Here is a 21,385-nt window from a genome sequence, read left to right as displayed (position 1 = left end):
GCCAAGGCAGGTGGATCATGTGGTCAGGAGATCGAGACCATCCTGGCCAACATGGTGAAACCCCATCTCTACTAAAAATACAAAAATTAGCCGGGCGTGGTGGCATGCGCCTGTAGTCCCAGCTACTCAGGAGACTGAGGCAAGAGAATCACTTGAACTCGGGAGGCGGAGGTTGCAGTGAGCTAAGATCGCACCATTGCACTCTAGCCTTGGCAACAGAGCAAGGCTCTGTCTCTTATTTAAAAATATATATATATATGTTTTAAGGTAACATTAGTAACTGTCATTCCTAAAAAGCAGTGACACATATATTACTGTCAATAAGGGAGATTAGATTCCCTACATATGATTCTCCAACAGGCTTATAATCAACCCACCAATTTTTATTCAGTGTCCACATGTTTCTACTTCCTTTCAAGTAACAAAACTATTATAGTTGTACATACATTCCAGAAAACAGACCAAAAATTTGGCAAATACACCACCTAAGGTGGAAGACAATGGGGTTAGTCACAAATAAGATGCAGATTAGAGGTTTGTAAAGCTTTCCAAGGTCAGGAACTAAGAAAACAGGATGGTAAACAACAGCAAAATGATTAGAACTACTAAAAATGATGACATTCCACTGCTCATCAAGTATTTTTTAAAGCAAGCTTAAAAAAAAAAAAGAATGCATGAGGAGTCTCATATATGTGCAAACATTAAAGGAATACTCCATCTTTTTTTTTTTTTTTAGCACTGGGACTGCTACTCTTGCTGAAGTGATGGAAGAGAAGAAAAGATAAAGTGATTGGGACAATGAAAATGGGTAAAGATCAGAATTTTCATTCTAGGCTATAGAGCTGAAATGGATCCTAAACCTAATTGCTTTAGTCCTTAGAATAAACAACTTATCAAGAATCAGGTAGCAAGAAGGAAAACCACAGAGGTGGCCTTGAACACTTGTTATGTCTCCAATGAACAAGGAGAGAAAACAGATTTCATCTACATCACGGAATATGGCTTATAAAAACAAAATAAAACCTCAATACTTTCCTAAGAATAAAGCACCAACTGCCTTTCCTTGAAGAATTAAAAGAACTGGTAGATAAGTTTTCTGAGATGACAAGTAACACTATTGCTGTGGATGTATATAAAATCAGATTTTTTCCTATTACCTAGTGCAGTTAATATGCACTTAATTTTGAAAGGGGTATTATTTAAAATCAGTGGAAACTTAAAGATATCACCATGGGAAAAGCATAGTATAAAAATATAGCACTGTATTTACAAAAGTAGTTATTTACTTTTTTAAAAAGTTTGCCTACATTTTTTAATAAAGCAGCATTTCTGCTTCATTTTGTTGTTGTCATACTCAATATTTAATACCAGGGTAAATCCTTCATTGCTTAAGTGTTGACTATGATATGAGTAAATAAAATGCATCACTCTATAACATAAATCACAACAAATCTTTCACTTTAAATATCAAGGTCACTTTAAACAAAATATGCTACCTATGGGATTAGAAATAAACTCACTTTATAGTATTATCTAAATTTGATCAATACCTGAATTCGCCAATACCTCAATTAAGTCTGACTTTTAAAAGCAAATATGTCAAAGTGAAAAAAAAAAAAAAGAACAGTTTGTAATGCTGGATTAATTAATTGAGCGTTCATTTGCAGAGCTCAAAAATGTTGAGAGAGGCAAGGCATCCAACATTTGTTCCTAACTGATGATCAAACAAACTTATGGTTAGACAGGTAAGTTCAGGGGATTGAGAATCTTTAATTTTGAGCTTTGGTAAGTCTGAGACTTTCAGAGAAACTCGGGTTTTAAAAAATCTGCTGGTAGGGTGCATACTTTACCCTTTCTTTAGTTTCTTTTGGGTCACAGTAAATTAAGTCCCCCTCAGATGTCCTGCCAATTCCCATGGCAACCCTACCTGGTTGTGAAAAATGCGTCAAGAAACTCAGAAAATAAGGAAATAAGATGTTGAGTTCTCTCCCAGCTCCCCCTTCCCAAGGCCATTCCCACTTCCTCCCAGACTCATAACATCCTAGTCAGGGGAACTAAGCACCTGGGAGTGAAAAAGACTTCCTAAAGAGGGACACGCAATAGACTGTAATCTTGCTGGATTGGTTTTGAAAGCAACTAGGAGGTGGGGGTGTTTAAGGGAAATAAGGCTGGCTGCCTTCTTCCTCATAAGAACTCACTCTGTATCTCCCCCGACCACACTGCTCACTTTGCCCATCCCCTTGTCTCTCTCTCTCTCAGCCTTACCAGGACCCAGAACTAGTTCATTTTATTTGTCATATTGTGTACTGCTCTCGTTCTTAATTTTCCTAAACCCTGACTCAGTAGTTTGCTGTTATCGATTACGCTCTTACAATGTGCCCAAGCACTGCACTAAAAGCTTAACATATATTACCTCATTTAATGGTCATGACAGGACTGATTTAGGTAATGCTACCCCAGAGATTCAAACTCAAGTCTATTTGGTTTCAAAGTCCATACACTAAACCACTATAAATAGCCAACAACAGGATATTGATTAAACATTCAATGATATTAAATGATAAAGTACCTCATGTAGAAGACTATTTAATGACATGGAAAAACCATCATATTGCAGGTTACAAAACAGTAAGTAACATATAATTACTAGCTAAGTTGAAAATTATGGAAACACAAGTGCATTTAAAAAAAGATTAAAGTAATACACACTCAAGTATTAACAGATGCTACCCTGAGTGGTAGGGGTTTTTTCCCTTTATCTTCTCTTTTTTTCAAAAAACATTTTTAGAATAAACAAGTGCTGCTTTTATGATTGAAAAAATGAGCAGTAAATGTTATTTAAAACAAAACAGCAAAAAAAAATGCAGTATCATAAACAAAGATAGAATGAACAATATCACCAGTATTAGTAGAATTCACAGTTGCATTTTCAAGTAGGAAAATTATGGCCATAGAGAAAACTAGACTAAAATTTTACGGGAAAGTTGCAAGCTTTCTCTAAGTTGTACAGATCAAATATGATAATCCTTTACTACTTGTAAGCACATAGAATTGAAACACAAATGCAAAGATACTATTTTTGGTGGTATGTATGAAATTTAAACTGTATTTATGATGCTAGCATATGTGTAAAAAGGGAGAATACCTACCCACAAACATATCTTCCTGTGTAGGCCTAAAACAACCCTGAAAGGATTTACAAGGAAATCGTAATACTAATTGCTTCTTGGGTGGTAAAATGAACCTGTGAAGGACTAGGGCAAAAGAAAGGTCTCCAACTTATAGTCTTTATTAGCATTTGAATTTTAAACCAATTAAATGCATCATCTACTCAAAATAATAATTAAAATAAAAACTGAATACATAAGAGAAAACCTTAAAATGATATTGATTTCCCCATAAATAAAAATGTCTAAAAGATACAAGGGATGTTAAATAATTCAAATGTCTGCCCATTTTATATAATAGCTTGTCAAAAAATATCCTATGTTTCCATAACGGCTTTCCTGCCAAATGACGTCAAAATGTCTGTTTCGGCAATAAAACAACCAAATTCATTTACTTTCTTGATTTGACTTTTAAAATATTTAGAAGAAAAATTTTTTAAAATCACTGCTTTATCCATATATGTGCTTTCTACGCAGCTATTTTTTTTTAACACATCCTTTCTACATCTATTTTTAAAATGTAAAGAACAAGTTATGTTATATAAAACAAAAATTTTTTTAAAATTATATCTTCCTGGCAGTTTAAAAACTAAATTTAAAAAAATCCTGTAAGGAAAAGTACCTTTGCCTGACCATAGAAATCATCCCAATATAAAAAGCAATCCCTGAAAGAAACAGAAAAAACAAGGACACAGAGAAATCAATCCTGTACTGGTACCCATCAACCTGGAGACAACAGTTGGAGAGCAGAGATGATGACATGGAATCCAGGAAAAAACAATCCATCCAAATGTGAATTACAGAAAGCTGGGTCATCCAAGGAAAACAACATACTCTGAAGCAGGTCAGTGTTATCCAAACAGGTATTCTTTTGCTAGCTGAAACAATGTCCAAGCACCCCGCATGTTACTTGTGCCTGGGGCAGCATCAGGCTACTGCATCATTAGAGCACCCAGCAAGGACACACATACACTGGACCATCAACTAGAATTCCTCAGGAAGGGAAACCTGGACTAAGAGGAATGACTGGCGCAACATTTTCCTTGTCCATGTTCTCTCTTTTCCAAAAACAATGGAAAATGACAGTTAAAGAAGGCAGAGAGTTCTAAATGTACTACACAATATCATCTCACTGAGAACATTCTGAGTGTTCATTCAGGAGGATCCAAGGCCAAGAATAAACTGGAGCCATCAAGCAAAAACTTAAGCGGACCTGTTTCAGAGAAAAGCTAATGCTCTGTCAACTCTGGTACTCAACCAAGCTTCATGCTGCTGGAAGAAGAACAGAAACAAGAAAAAATAGCATTTAGCAAATCACTTTTTTCTTGTTAAGGCCAGAAAGGTCCCAGGGATCCACTACAACAGCCAAGTCAGACATAAAGGCAGATGGAGCATATACATTGGAAAGTGAATGCTACTACAAGCTTAGCATTTTGACAATTTCATGTTGGAGGTCTAAGAAACTTTGAGGAGGAGGATGGAAAATGGAACGCAGAAGGAAAGGGGGAAAAAGGAAGGATAGAGAAGGACGAAAGAAAATGAGTTTAGAGAGAAAGAAAGGAAGGGGAAGTTTGTGTCTGTAACGTAAAAAAGACTATCAATTCTACTTTCAGTCTCTGAATGGTGAGAGAGACATCATAAATCTATCTAGACTTAGTGATCTTATTACCATTTGCCCCTTGGAATGCTGTGATTAACTACACCAAAGCAGAAATACCGAAGAACAGCAACATGACTCATCTTTGTCTTTGATCTTCAAAAACTCTCCCATGCTGTGGAGTTCAAACTACATGCTGCTTTGCTTCCAGACTGCTGACAGCAAGCAAACTCCACCACTGGCAATAGGAGAAACTAGGGAAAAATGTGAAAAAGCACCTGGCTAATGTCAAGAAGTCAATAATTCTGATGGCATTAGATTCCTAAAGCCATTATTTCAAAATGTAGTGAACTGACAAATGACAGAAGGAAACCACCACCAGCCCTCAAATGACAGAAAACCATTGGGAACCACACATCTTAGAAAAAGAGGAAACAATTCCTTTCCCCAATAACTAACCGAATTGTAACCCCAGCCTAACCACTTAAACATTTCAGATAAAAAGATCTGCTTTGACCCCAACCTGGTAACACAAGCAGAGGTGGAGAAAGAATGAATTCAATCTCCTAGCTTGTGGGGGTTGGGAGACGGCGGGCATAATGGGTGATTAAGATAATTAAAGTCACTGCACAGAAATAGCAGAGATTTATATTATAGCATTCTCAGCAAACAGGCCGTTAACAATCAGTGTTCACAGTAAGTTCAAAGAATCACTCAGTGGCCACAGGACTCAGGGGTTTGTGTGTGACACATAGCCATCACATCAATATTCATCAAATTCACTGATATTTAAAATAAAACAATCTTTGATGACAAAAAGATTAAACTTTTGGAACCCTAAAAGTAGTCCAATCAATACAAAACAGGGCAACAAATCTTCAAACGGGTTTATGAACTGATCTTCAGAGGTGGCTTGATGGTTCCTTCTGTTTTTAGAGGGGTTAACTAAGGGCCAAAATAAAAAGGGGGTGAGGTGAACAAAGACTAGATGCACTTCAGGCCAGGACTCCAGACTCCTGAATTTTTCGACCTCCAGCCCATCCTACAAGGTGGGGCCACCTGCCTCTTTATGGTGGCCCTCCTCAGAGTCAATACTAGGAAAACTACATTTTTAAAAGTAAACGTTGTTAAGTCAGAATCTGATTAGAAATACCAGGAAGACAAATTGAGTCTTTCTGGATACCTTAGTAAGATCATCTTTTTAGAGGGTAGACAAAAGTAACCTCCGAATTTTCCAAATTAAGAAAATGAGGAACAATGAAAGAAATGAATTCATCCCAAGTGTAAGAATGTGATGATATACAATCTTCAACTGCATATCTTCCTGACTCTGAGGTCACAGAAATGTCTCATCTCTTCATTTTTATGTAGCCTGACAAATTTTGGACAAGGCTGTGGGTCTGCATTTGAGATACTAGCTTCTATAGTTCCACCCTGAAGAAATAAAACAGTTCCTTCCGTTTTGCCCTGCTCAAATTTACTCCTAATGTGACTGTGTGCTTACATTCTCTCCCTATACTATTACAAACCCAAGGAATTATAGGTGTCAAACATGATGTCCATTTTATAAACGAAGAAATGGAGGTGTCATGAATGCAGAGACCATCAAATTATGATTTTCTCACTCAAATGTTGAGAGATTCAATCAGAAAGCTAAAAAAGCCTCCCCAGCTCTCTAGTTGCATGTGACACCATCTCACCAAAACATGGTCACCTAAACTTCTAATCAAAGACCAAGTCACCTCTGTGACTTTCTCCCTTCCTTTCTTCCATTCTTTACTTCTCCTTTCCTTGCTTTTCTTTTAGTGTCTTTTTTAAATAAATGGGGGTTAAAGGTTTGGAGATGGTGGAAACCGAGCCTGGTGGAGGAAACTCTGCTGTTTCACTGCCCACCCTGTGCATCAAATTCTACTAGGACAGGCTCTGAGGAGCTGGGCTCAGCAGCAACCTGCCAGGCAAAAAGGTCCATCATACAATGCGGACACAGCAGAGTGGAGCAAGGCACTGACGTACTGACTTCCAACTCATTTGCACTATTACTGGAGAGTAGGAACATTAAGAATCCCAAGCCAGGGGCTGAGGGGGAGATGGGAACAGCAGGGTTCAGTCAAGGTCCATCAACCTTAAGTTACTTAGAATTTTAAAATAATAATAGAGAATTCAAGCCAAAAAATATTAGTTTATTGCCTATTAGTTGAGTAAATCCTTCTGTGATTTTTAAGGAGAACAGGATACAAATGATGCACATTTTCAATAACGAAAAAGACACAGAAAAGCCCCAAATCAGACCTACAGTACTAAGGAGTGACTGCTCAGCTTCCCTCATGAAGACTTCACACTAGGCAACAAGCATGCTGCCAATCAGATGGAGCGATAATCCAACAATTTCAATTAATACATAGCAAAACAAAAGAAAACATATTTATCCAACCTATTTTTAAGGTCTTGGTTTGTATTTCAACCAGACAGTACTTATAGCTAAAATCTCCCTGAATTAGGGCTCCAAGTCTATATTATTATATAGGAGTATGAGGAAATTTAAAAAGCAGGTGACAAGGAAACCATTTCCCCAGCTCAGAGCTATATGACAGGCCTTCTCCATATCCAAATCTTCCATATGACAAAGCACAGGACAAATCCCACCCCTTCTGTAAAGATCTATTGAGGATCTCGACCTCATTCTCAATGTCAAGCACAGTCTTAGGAACTGTGAGCTGATGAAAAGACAAGACAGGCTCTTTGCCCTATAGGGGTGGGGAGGTAGGTCAGACCTGGGAACTACTACAACAGAAAGGGTCACAAAAATACTATCGGAGGACAAAGAACATCAGACTTCGCATGGGGAGCCAGGAACACAGAACAGAGGTAAGATTCCTGACCACCCCCCCTCCCCCCACAAAAAAAAAAAAGGTACGAAGGAAAGAAGCTGTGAAATGGCTTGGCATGTCCATGGAATGGTGAGAAGTTCTTTGTGACATATTACGTGGACAGCAATGCCGGAAGTCAGACTGGAAATGGAAGCGAGATGCTCACTTGAAGTTATAATATTTTATATACAGCTGCCTTTCCTTTGCTTTTTATTATATAATCATTTAGGGACTCAGATTTTTTTCTGCAGGCAAGTGGGTATCAGCAGAGTTGGTGACATGGTCAGGTCTACGCATTCTGAAAGCAACTGTGATAGTAATCTGCAAGATGGCATAGACAGAAGAAACAGGGCAAGTCTACAAGCAGAGAAAGAAGTTAGGAGGGGAAATATTCCTATTCCTAAGAGTCAAGGTTATGACTGGAAGCTGAGATCATTAAATACATAAGGTCACCCATCAGGTGAGACCTCTCCTATCTGTGAAAGATAACCACAATCAGTACACTTTGCATTAATATTTATCAAATACCATCAAGTGATACATTTCCGTTATCTTACCAGTTATTCAAATCTGTTCTTATTCAACTTCTCATACGACGGATGTCATCTTACTCCAGCTAGACTGTAAGCAACTTGCAACAGAGATGATATTTTATTCATCTTTACTGCACCTCTACAAAGGTACCCATTCCTGCCAGGAATGATTTCTCCCAGGGTGTGTCATATTTCAAAATGCTGCTAATTACTAAGTAGAAGTGATGGAGGCCCTGTGACTAGGATGGCCATGAGACAGGGCAGCCTTCTTAAGTGGACATTAGTGTTCATGCTTCGAGGAAAGAAAACAGGACACTGGTTTGGAGGTAAGCCTACGGAAACACTGGAAATGTGCTTGGGTGTATTAATTCCTCCACACCAACTGTCAGCTGGTCTGCAGGAGGGAAGGCATTGCCACCCAGGAGGAGTATTGACAGTAAGAATAAACATAAAGGAAGCAAGACAAAACAGGCACGAAATCGGAGATGAAAGAATGCTGACATTATCAAACCCTATCTCACAGATTACTTGGTAAAGAAACTAACTACTGAAGTAGAAACCCAGAAACAAGAGGTTCGGCCAAGAGTCAAGTGGCCAGATACAAGAAGCTAAATTGCTTTCCTAGGGCTTCCATAACAAAGTACCGCAGATTACCCCCTCAAAGTTCCGAAAGCTCCAAGTTGAAAATCAAGGTGTAGGCAGGGTCATTATACCTCTAAAGGCCCCAGGGAGGTATCCTTCCTTGCCTCTTCCTAGCTGGTGCATCCTGACAATTGTTGGCATTTCCTGGCTTGTAGCTAAAACTACTCCAATTTCTACCTCCATTGTCACATGGTCTCTTTCTCTCTGTGCCCAATACTCCTCCTCCTCCTCCTCGTTCTCTTCTTCCTCCCCTCCTCCTTCTTCTTCTAGAGTTGGGGTCTCACTCTGTTGCACAGACTAGAGTCCAGTGACATGATCATGGTTCACTGTGGCCTCCAACTCCTAGGCTCAAGCAACCCTCCTATCTCAGCCTCCCAAATAGCTGGGACTATAGATGCAGTCCACCACGCCTGGCTATGGATCATCTTCTTATTAGGAGACTGGTCATTGAATTTAGGATCCATCATAATCCAGTATCACTTCATTTTACCTTAACGAATTACATCTGCAAAGACCTTATTTCAAATAAGGTCACATTCTAAGGTTCGAGAAGGATGGGTATTCTGGGGAGATGCTGTGCAACCCACGACATATATCATCATGAAAACATCAGGAGGAAGGACTGTCCAAGCTAGCAATACTCATGGGATAGAACTGTTACACTTTAGGGATACCTAAAGCTTTACCAGAAGAAGATAACTGCTCAGGTAAAAGTAAAAAAAAGCCAATTCTGGGTATCAATAAAAATAATTTCTTTCACATAAGAGCAAAAAGTATCACTCAGATTTTAAATACATTAAAACAAGGGGCTCATTTTTTAACTTACAACTATATGATCCCAATTACGAAGATGTAGCCTTTAAAATATCACTTCTATCACCCAACTATAAAAAGTGGACAAATTTCAACCTTAGAACCAACAGACACTTGTGCATCCTACCTTCTCACACATAAACAAATTGTTCATACCCTTGGGAAAGAAATATTCAAGCAACCTAAACAATTAGCCCAACTTTACAGAGCATAACAAAAAGAGATCCACTTACACAGAAACCCTGGAATGTTGGTGCTTTCCAATTGGACTCTTTCTGAATGATATGGGTTATTTTACAGATACACAAGAAAACTTTTTTCTCATTAGAAAATTTATATCTAGTATCCCTATATAGATCCTTGTAAGTGGACAAAACTGCTCGTATGCTGGAGAAAAAAATACTGAAAAAAGATATCAATAGTCAGGTTTCCTTTCCAAATGAGCACATCTGCATCCAGCCTCACTTTACATTCATCTACAACATAAAATATTCTGCACAGTATCATCAAGCCCAAGCTCAAAAGAATCTATTCTCTGTAAACCAGGAGGTATAGGAAGTTGGAAGATTTGCAATTCAGCACATTTTATAGGGTTTTTTGGCACATCAGGGTTATTTTTAAAGTGGGAAAAAAAGCCTGTCCTCTCCCTACCCCCAAACACAGCTGAGCTGATTCAGCACAAATCTCCCCTAAAATAAAATCTTGGTTTGCAGAGAGTAAGCATGGAAAGTTCCAGCCCCAAGGACGACATTTCAGAAACCTAGCTGAAAAGATCAGGAGTGGGTGGCTTAAGACAAGCCGACCACAAATCATGTTATAAATATGGGAACATTCACCAGAAAACTATGAGCAACTTGGGAGTCCAAGTAAGAAAGTCTTTAATAATAAGCAAATTAATATAAGAGTATTACCCAGAGATATGAGAATCTCGAGGATTCTGGTAGCTAATAAATCATTTCCCTCAGGTGAGCATACAGAAGAAATTTCCACGAATGCAGTTGAAAACTCTAGTTTCTTCATTTAACTTAGAGATGCTTTTTAAAGAGGATATTACAATATACATCACACAAATAACACACTTCAAGGCCGAGTGCGGTGGCTCACACCTGTAATCCCAGCATTTTGGGAGGCCAAGGCAGGTGGATCACCTGAGGTCAGGAGTTCGAGACCTGCCTGACCAACATGGTGAAACCCCATCTCTACTAAAAATATAAAAAATTAGCCAGGCGTGGTGGCAGGCGCCTATAATCCCAGCTACTTGGGAGGCTAAGGCAGGAGAATCGCTTGAACCTGGGAGGCGGAGGTTGCAGTGAGCCAAGATCCTGCCATTGCTTGCACTCCAGCCTGGGCCGCAAGAGCAAAACTCCGTTTCAAGAAAACAACAACAACAAATAACACACTTCACCAAAGAAATGTGTGCTCAGCTCCACACCCTGATGGTCCTCAAAGAACAGAGGTACTTTTCAGAATCTGCAGGGAAAACAACAACAGACAACCAAAAACTCATTATCGAAAAGGCCATTTAGGTGGCAGCAGGAAGAAAGCTACCTTGCTGAGCTTCCAGAAACAGGAAACTCCAGTCATTTCTGTTAATTAACCTTCTCTTTACAAGAGAGCTCAAGAATCAAGGGGTAAAAGATTAGGATCCTTCCCAAAACCCAAAGGGTAAAGAGCATCTAAAATGAAGCATGGTCTCCAATGCATGTTGACACATTACTACCACTTCCAAGTGGGAGAAGTCTTCCTAGAAAAATGCATGGTCGGAAATTACAAGTCATTCAAAACAGCTCTCAATTTGGCAAATATCTTCAGTCATTTGTTCAAAAAATTTACAGCCACACTTCAGTGGCTGTTCACAGCTGGCACTGAGGAGGCAAGGATAAGCAACCTTGTAAAAACCTGTCAATTTAAATCACAATGCATTCACAACCTTAGGGCCTGCTTTGATCATTAATGTAAAGGACTTTTCCATAGCATGAATGAATCAAATTAATATGAGGTGAAAAATGTGGAGATGACAAAAGAAATGTTTATAAAATCCAAACTTAAACAGAGGTAATTAGGAACAAGAATCCCCAGAATCCCAGCTTTTTGTACTTAACACAGCTGATTAGGTAACACACTGCAACAGACAGAACACACAAGTGTTTTTAAGGAAAAGGACAACCCTGATAAATAGCCAGGGAGAACGGTGGAGTACTCCTCAGGAAAGCTCTGTGCCCTTGAAGAGCTCTCACTAGCAGAGTGAAAAACTGCTCCTGCTAAGGAATGTTACGCCCGGTACCTTCGGATATCTATTCTCATACAGTGGAACAAGCACCTACAGTGCCCCTCAACTTCTCCGTGACCCTGTGCCAAGATAAAAAAAAGCAACACGTGTCCTTCCTTTCTCTCTAATGCTCCCAGAAGTCACACCTATGCCAAGGGAATGAAGAGAAAGAGAAATCAAGCTTCAAAATTGGCTTAGCAATGTTATTGAGGACTTCACATTGTCTGTTTATCTAGGGGAAGAACATGTAATCTGACACTGCTTTCTCTGAAGAACGACTTGATGAAACACAGCTTCACAGGGACATCTCAAAGACTAATGAGATAATGTCTAGAGGGCTAAAAGCACTCTGAAGGCAGATATATAGTGCTATTACCACCTCCTGATAGCCACAGACTACCTGAAGAATCTACTTTCTAGCAGCATGTAATGTATTATACACAGGAACAGACATTATTCCAAAAACACCACAACCCTGTCTACATCTGAGTCAGTATACACAAGAGGGAAGCAAACATTTCCAAAAGTCTTTAATTCAGCATAGCAATTAAAAGCATCGGCATCTGAGTAAAGTACTTTTCTGTGGGCTCCAGTTTCTTCACCTGTAAAGACCAGAACAACATGTAGATCTTGCAGGGTGGAGGCGAAAATTGAAAGTGAAAACAAAGCTCTCAGAGTTCAGTGCTTACTATGAAGAGAGAACCCAATAAACAGCGGTCCTAACCCTTGAAGATATAATCGGCATTCTATCAAATGCTTTACCAAAAAAAGAGTCTGTCTACTTCACAGAAGAAATTTCAACGGCATGAAAATCATAAAATGGTAGCCACCAAATTACAAATGAGCCACATCTCCAAAACTCTGCTTAGACATTTAGAATATTTTATTTTATTGCATAGAAACAAGGCTATAAACAGTAGTTGGGTTGCCAACCTAGCTCACAGAAGCACATTTACCCAGAATAGAGATAATATCATTACATATATTAACCATTTCCAGATTGATTTTGGATTACTGATACGAGGAGGCAGTCTAACACCCTGATTCTTGTGGCAAAACCAGTAGGAAGGCCACACAGGAGTCCAGGCTAGATGAGATATAAGCAAGGTAGGCGCAGTGCACTGGAAAGGAGGAATCATTCAGATATATATCCAGCAGAACTGGGTGAGGGACTGGAATAAGAGGGTGTCAAAGATGTCTGACAGCAATAGATAATGGGGTAACTCCCATAACACTGGAGGAGAGCCAGCTGTCCGCCAGAGGATCAAGAGATTAGTCTTGGAAATTCTGGATTTATAAGTCTGGTGCACATGGAGATCATTCCCATCTCCACACCCTAAAAGTACATACCTCAAGAAAGACAGATTTTGAAAAGAGAACAACAATCTAAGGCAATCTGGATTTGAAATAACTCACTAAATGATTTATAGCCCCATAACTTCCCAAATGTCTGCACTAATCAAGAAAAATGCCCAATTTTAAGTGCTTAAAAAGAGCTGGGTTAGTTCAGACAACAAATTTCAATGGCATGAAAACCACACAAAGGCCGCTACTAGTTTACAAATGACGCTCATCCCCAATATTTGTGCATCAAAAGAAATAGTAAAAGAGACATTAAAGCAATAGGGATATATTTTCAGGACAGTCTCTGATTATAGAACAGTTTACAATGAGCATCTACTGTCAGCACAGAAGCTTCAATGCACGCTGGCTTCTTACGATTCCATCTTTTCCATCATTTTTGAAACTCCAGTTGTCCAAACAAATTCCAAGTTTAAATACAATGGTTCCCATGGTGATAGAAATTCTGCAATTAAGGGACAGGAGCTATAGAAATGACTCATATGTCATTTTAAAAAACTGTATCACATGGATAAACCATACTGAGTCTCAACTTTAAATATTTTATAAGATAGCTGGAGGGAAATCCCAATGAAGATCCCAGTTACTACCTTATTCTCCTGAAAGCAAAATGACTAGGGCAATGTAAACTGATCTCAAAGCATTAAGGGAAAAAAATTATAAACACAGAAAAAGATTGCCCTGCTATCAGAAGAAGACCACAGCCTAAGGACACCAGTCTCACCATCTTATTCACACAGTGAGAAAATCATTCTGGAAAACCAGAAAACATGTTAAAGTTATTACAAATTCCATTTCATGATGAGCCTGTGAAGAAATTAACACAGAACTCTTTGCTGTGAATATTCCTTAGTCAAGATTTTAGTGAAAGAGGGCAGATGGTAAACAGGAGATGGGAAGGGAGTTCTACTAGGCAGTATGGCAATTGAGGGAGTTTCCAAAATGCTTCAAGGATACACACAGTATTCTTCTACCACTCTCTCAATTAGAAACACACACATACACACCCTTTAGCACCAGCACATACTCATCTTCTGAAAGCTAAAGCCCTCATGCACATCTAATTAAATAACACTTGGAATTCATGCAATGGGTTGAAAAGGCAATAAAGTCAGCAGAACCAACAAAGAAAGGGAAAAATACTCCTCATGATGTCAGATTAGTCACACGCTGATGCACTTCTCATAATCTCAAAACCAGGAATATATCATAACTGAAAAAGTAGGGCTATGATAGATTCTATATAAAAACAGTATTAAGCAAAATCAAACCATATACTTTACTGGCATCTGGACAAACATGAAATACTACTATCATTCTAGATTCTCATAACTCAACTTCATGAGAGAAGGAAAGCAAATAATAGTTCCGGTTCACAAATTACGAAACAAAGCCTCCAAGAGAAGTATGGGTAATTTAATTAAAGGCATTAATCCAGAATTAAATCTAGGAAGTGAACCCATCTCCAAAAACTAGGATGGAGGTCATCAAAGCCAACAAAACACCTTAGCAGTTTACCTTCAATCTTATTTCTCTGCATTCTAGCAACTCCTCAAAATTGTCATATTATGGAATCCCTGAGAAGGTCAAATAATAGTCTAGGCAGAGAGGATGATTTTACCTCCATTATCTTTCTTAAGCTGTGACAGGCTGCCCTAATCAGCTTTCGTGCACACAGGCACATAAGACACACATGCTCCCTCGTGGTGCCTCTTAATCACCATGTGCCATGCTGAACAGCTGCAGAGGTCTGAAAGGAATTGGCAGAAATGTGCAATGACGTGCTAGCCACTCCCCTGAGGCAGCAACTGCCCTGCCTGCTCCCAGACGCCAGAGCACATGGGTGTTCACTGTGGCAAGTGATAGGCCCAGAAGACAGGCAAGTGGTTTCAGGTGGTGAGTCAGGAAAAGCAGTTTGCATCAGGAATGTTCCAGCCCAGCAGAGCTGAGTTGCATCCTACTCACTACTCAGGGATACAATATTCATCATTTATACAATGTCACTCTGGGGAACAAAACTTGAGCTCAGCACAAATAGAATACAATCAACTCTGTTGCACAGGAACCAATAAAGGAGGCTTCTCTCACCAAGAGGGAACCTGATTGATTAAGAATTGACTCCATATCTGGCCGGGCGCGGTGGCTCACGCTTGTAATCCCAGCACTTTGGGAGGCCGAGGCGGGCGGATCACAAGGTCAGGAGATCGAGACCACGGTGAAACCCCGTCTCTACTAAAAAATACAAAAAATTAGCCGGGCGTGGTGGCGGGCGCCTGTAGTCCCAGCTACTCGGAGAGGCTGAGGCAGGAGAATGGCGTGAACCCGGGACGCAGAGCTTGCAGTGAGCCGAGATTGCGCCACTGCACTCCAGCCTGGGCGAAAGAGCAAGACTCCGTCTCAAAAAAAAAAAAAAAAAAAAAAGAATTGACTCCATATCTGACACTGGAGGTTAGTCCTTTTATCCTGTGACAGAGCACTTTACAATGGCCTGGCATACAGTCCTTGAGAGCAAAGCCTTGGTCTAACCTTCCAAGACCATTCAGCAGCTGCTGCAATAAGCTATGATCTATGGTCCCAGGGATGAAATACAATCAGGGTTAAGGCAATATTCAAAGAAACCAGGTGGATGCCATAATACATGCCACACAACTGGCTACACATGAATCAGATATGTGCTGCCACTCCTTTCAATGTGATTTTAGATAAATTTCAATAGAAACCCACACTTGTGAAGAAATTCCTTGGCTATCTGTAAGCAATTGTTTATAAGCCAGTAAATGAGCAAAATGGTATCAACTTGGTGGAACAGAGATGTTAGGCATTAGATTACACAACAGGAGATCTAGAAATTGAAAGAAGCTTAAAGCCATCATTCGTACTCCACTTCATGAATGAATACAGCATGCTGTCAAGTTTTCTACAATGACAAATGAGCCTATTCTCTGAAGAAACCTGAGTAGATCTTATACTCATTTTCGAGAATCCAGTTTGGTTTCCATTCCTCAAAATTAGCAATTTTACCTTATGTCCAACTTCAAAATCTCTTACTATAATTATCATCCTAGTGACTATGGTATACAACAAAAATAGTTGTATTTATAATTAAGATACACTATTTTGGTATTAGCTCAAAAGTCAGAGCCTTATTAAACCTGTCACAAGGCCGGGTGCAGTGGCCCACGCCTGTAATCCCAGCACTTTGGGAGGCCAAGGTGGGCAGATCACGAGGTTAGGAGTTCAAGACCAGCCTGGCCAACACAGGGAAACCCCATCTCTACTAAAAATAGAAAAATTAGCCAGCCATGGTGGCACACACCTGTAGTCCCAGGTACTTGCGAGGCTGAGGCAGGAGAATTGCTTGAATCCAAGAGGCGGAGGTTGTGGTGAGCAGAGATTGCGCCACTGCACTCCAGCCTGGGCAACAGAGCAAGACTCCGTCTCAAAAAAACAAAAACAAAAACAAAAACAAAACCTGTCACAGCATCGATGGTTCAGGTAAGGAATGCTAATATGGCTTTAGTGTGTTATGGCCAGATTAAAAAAAAAAAAAATGGCTTTGCCTTTCTGAAGATACAATAAATATTGACCCAAAATATGATATTTCTCCTAAAATCCAAACTGAAACTAAGTGAGGAAAAGATGAATCACAGTACCTCCTTGGATAGCATTCTTTCAATTACTATCATAGGAACCATCCCATTCATGTTCTTTGTTGATCCAGGACATAAGAAACTACCCAGGACTCTTAGGGTTGGGACATGAGGAAAAATGAGGGGATGCTCAAAAGCTTACTATCAGATTCCCAGAATGCAAATTCTGTGGACAGTCACAGAATATTACACTCTAACAAAGAACACAAATAAATGAAATGTATGGCCTCCAAACTGTTACATTAGAAATATAAAGTCAACATGCGGCTGGGCATGGTGGTTCATGCCTGTAATCTCAGCACTTTGGGAGGCTGAGGCGGGTGGATCACTTGAGATCAGGAGTTCAAGACCAGCCTGGCCAACATGGTGAAACTCCGTCTCTACCAAAAAATACAAAAATTAGCCAGGCATGGTGGTGTACACCTGTAGTCCCAGCTATTCGGGAGGCTGAGGTGGTAGAAATGCTTGAACTCAGGTTGCAGTGAGCTGAGATCACACCACTGCACTCCAGAATAGGCAATAGAGTGAGATCTTGTCTCCAAAAAAAAAGCCATCAAGCTACACAAAAATCTGCACATGAACTATCAGGAAGCCACACACCCCTTCCCGAAAAAAAAAAAAAAAACACTCCTACAGGGTACAGGAAATTCTGCCAGCCAGAAGAATAGAGGGAGCATTGATGCCACAGTGCATTACAATAGGCGTGCTCTTAGTCCAGGTCATCCCCTGTTCCCCTTATAGCCAGCCTATCCCTCAGAAGTAAGGGAAGCATGAAAAAGCAGCAACCTTCCCTCACTAGTAAATTCCATAGCCCTGGACATTTAATGAAGGTGGCTGGAGAGAATAAGAGAGCCAACTGAATGGAGCTCAGGGCAATATGCAATTATTAAAACTGGAATTGAGCCTGGACCCTGCTGTGAGACTATTGGCAATCAAACTGTGGTCAGGGCCCCAATTTTAAATCTCTCCCATGGGGTACCATTTCTGACACATAAACACGCCTCTCTTCATATCAAAGTAATTCCAGTTGACTTGATGGAGGAGTGTCATCTGCTGGTAAAGGGCCCAGCTTATAACAATTGCCTCCAAAAGATTAGCTTAAGCCCAACCACTTGCAAATATGCTTCTGTCATCAATTACTTACCTTCTTCCCAATAAGCTTTTTTCGAAGAAATTCCCGGGCCTCAAACATGTAAGGAATGTCATACAGGGGACGCAGTTTCTTGTTCTTATCCTAAAAGTAAAATAAAACATGACATCAGGAATGAACAAAATCAAATGAACACGTCCAACAGCACAAGATATAGGAATGTGTCTGAAATTGGTTATCTCTTAGTATCACAAATATTAAATGTGTTACGACACATAATAAATGATTAAAAAGTATTTGGTTGAAATGCTTTACTGAGAATAGGGCTACCTTTTTCATACAACAGGCTCACAAATAAAAAATGAAGAGTTTGTAATTACCCAAACTGGAAACAAATGTTCTTTAACAGAGACATAAAGGCATAAACTGTATTACAGAAGAAGCTCAATTAAGTATTAGGACACTTCAAATATTTATAGATATTTTAAATCCAATTCTATTACTCAAAAAATCTTTACTGAGCACCTACCAACTGTTAGTTCTATACAAAGCATTCTGTAAATACATATATAATCCTGGACTCAAAAATTATGAAACTTAAAATAGTAATAGCAGAAATCCTACAGATATGAAATAGCAACACAAAGCAGTTTTTTTCTTCCTTTTTTTTGAGACAGAGTCTTGCTCTGTTGCCCAAGCTGGAGTGCAGTGGCATGATCTTGGCTCACTGCAACCTCCGCCTCCTGGGTTCAAGCAATTCTTGTGCCTCAGCCTCCACAGTAGCTGAGATTACAGGCATGTGTCACCATGCCCAGTTAATTTTTGTATTTTTAGTAGAGATGGGGTTTCACCATATTGGCCAGGCTGGTCTCAAACTCCTGATCTCAAATGATCCGCCTGCCTCTGCCTCCCACCCAAAGTGCTGGGATTACAGGCATGAGCCACCACACCTGGACAATCGTTTTGATTAAGTGCTATGCTAATACATGTGATACAGACTAGGGACTAAATGCTATAAGAGTTCAGGGAAGTGGAAAGAAGTAATCAGGAAATGTTTCATTGACAAGGTCGGATTTAATAAGTTTGCAGGATAGTAAAGAAATAGGAGGCAAATTAAAGTTGGAAAAAACAGAAAAACCAAAAGAAGAGAGGCAGGAAGGAATAGCATGTCAACACATACACACTTACTTCATTATCTCACAGGTCCCAGACTTCTCCTAAAAGAGGTGGCTACTCTAAGCAATGCCATTCTTAGATGATACAAGAGGGTCTATCTAGATGAAGGTAACAGAAGTAGGAAGGGACAGGAGCCCGAGAGATGATGAGAACCACTTGAAGAAATGAATTAACGGGAACTGACAATGGTGTAGAAAGGGAGGATAAAGGAGTAGGAATCCAATGTGGAATCATGATGACATGCGTAAGTCAAGAGACTTTTGTCTTTGTATAAGAAATAAGAGATCCTGACTACACCAGTTGGTATACTTTACTTTAATGTTTCCCTCCCAGAAGCCTGTAAGTTCCAAGACAAAAAAGACCCACCCATTTGTTTTTCTTTAACTCCCCAGAGCCAAGTACAGTACCTCCCTCATTAGTACATACTCAATAATTACAGTTAGATTTAAGTAGCTCCAAAGAAACATGCAGACTGATATAGAAAGATCAAGTATGCTAGGAGAACAAGACTGCTTTGCAGACTTGAGAAACTCCAGGAAAATATTTGCAAAAAGTATAGAAAGAAAGGAGAAAATCAAGGACTAACCCCTACCTACCCTAGATGTACACCATTGATTCCACATCCTCTATGCTTATCCAATCTGGCCGAACCTTTGCCATCTATTATGCACCTGACAAAACAAGATACCTCTGTGTAGTCCAAACTGTACTCAAAGCAGATATTACGTTTTTTCCTAAATAGACACTACTCTTAAGTAAAGAGCCTTCATCATTTTAATGCCCCACTTAAAAATCGTCCTAAGGTCGATATTATGGTTAAGGGGATCTATGAAATAGATGTTTCCTCCTAGATGCAAACTAAGCCTCCATGCCCCAGCACATACAAACATTTCAATTCATTGACTATGACCAAGAAAATCTCTTATGAGAATGTAGATAACACTTTCATTGTCAAGGAAATTTGAGTTTCCTATTCACTATTCAGCTGTTTTGTACTTCCTGTTAAAAAAAAAGTGGGGGCAGAGGGCATAACGATCATCATTCCAGTGCTCTTCTAAAAAGTTAAGGTAGCTCCTTCTCCCAGATCATATGTGGAAGTCAACATACTCCAAATAGAAGCCTCTGGGGTGGCTGAGCTCTGATCAAGGCCCAGGTGTGTCATGATCACTGTCTAATGGGAAGGATATGACCGTAAACATGAGAATCTTTAGAGGAAAAAAATAACATTGAGGTTTTCTTATAGAAAATAAAGGAAATGGGATGCATAGAAATTGCCTGGGTTAGGGGAATGCTGGTTAACACAAGGGACAGATGTACAGGATTATGGATATTTTATAAAAATAGATTACAAATCAGAGATCTCTTAAGGAGCCAAGTGTAACATATAAGCTGTAAAGCAGAGTTGGTGATGGCGCTCAATCATACATAAGGATGCTTGCCAGACAGAAGACACCAGGTGCCAGTAATAAACAGGATTTTTAATAAAGACAAAATCAATGGTTATCATAACCAGCCCTCAGGAATAAAGAAGTGTCAGCGTATTCATATTCACCAAACAACAGTGGACATTCTATTTTCTGAGGGTAGCTCTGTCATTACTAAAGACTAAGTGAACATTTTCAAAAATGAATTGAACAAAATAATGACACTGACCTTACAGAGCCTTATGATTTGCTTCAGAACCCAAAATGCAGGATTTTGGGTAAGCTGCAGACCTTACCCTACATATTCTTTTTTTTTTTTTTTTTTTTTTTTTAAATATGGGGTCTTACTATGTTGCTCAGGCTAGTCTTGAACTCCTGGCTTCAGGCAGTACTCCCATCTCGGCCTCCTGAGTAGCTAGGACTACAGGCATGCGCCACTTTATCTGTCTGCCTACATATTCTGAAACAGCACAGAAGTAGATGGGAATGTCAGTTGGCTGTAATTCCAAAACTAGGAATAAAAGGTAAGAAACACTGTTCCAATGAGCCTTCAAATGAAGATTATGGGATGAGGTACAACTAAATGTTTGAAAATGGTTGTCTAAGTAAGAATTTTGCTTTTAAGACACTCCACAGGACAAAATACCCTCAAAAGAATGACGGAAAATAAAAAATGTATCAACAAACACCCCAATAAAAAACAGGGCACCTCCAGAGTCTGATTATATGTCTCTCATGAAGCTAGAACTAATAGCACAAGCAGAAAACAAGATACCACAGAATGATCTTGTTACT

General features: G+C 39.5%; 1 protein-coding gene across 1 annotated transcript in view; it reads right to left on the bottom strand.

Annotated features, from left to right (window-relative positions):
• The window catches only part of SND1 (staphylococcal nuclease and tudor domain containing 1), a 445,319-nt gene that overhangs the window by 267,530 nt on the left and 156,404 nt on the right, over window positions 1-21,385 (bottom strand). The window contains exon 11 of the mRNA XM_055283891.2: window positions 18,045-18,134. Coding sequence (XP_055139866.1) covers window positions 18,045-18,134 — 90 coding nt within the window. The remainder of the gene's footprint in view (window positions 1-18,044; window positions 18,135-21,385) is intronic.

This window comes from Symphalangus syndactylus, chromosome 6, assembly GCF_028878055.3.
Source record: "Symphalangus syndactylus isolate Jambi chromosome 6, NHGRI_mSymSyn1-v2.1_pri, whole genome shotgun sequence".
Taxonomy (NCBI): domain Eukaryota; kingdom Metazoa; phylum Chordata; class Mammalia; order Primates; family Hylobatidae; genus Symphalangus; species Symphalangus syndactylus.
The sequence above is the reverse complement of the archived record's forward strand: the minus strand, read 5'-3'. Positions and strand labels throughout refer to the sequence as shown.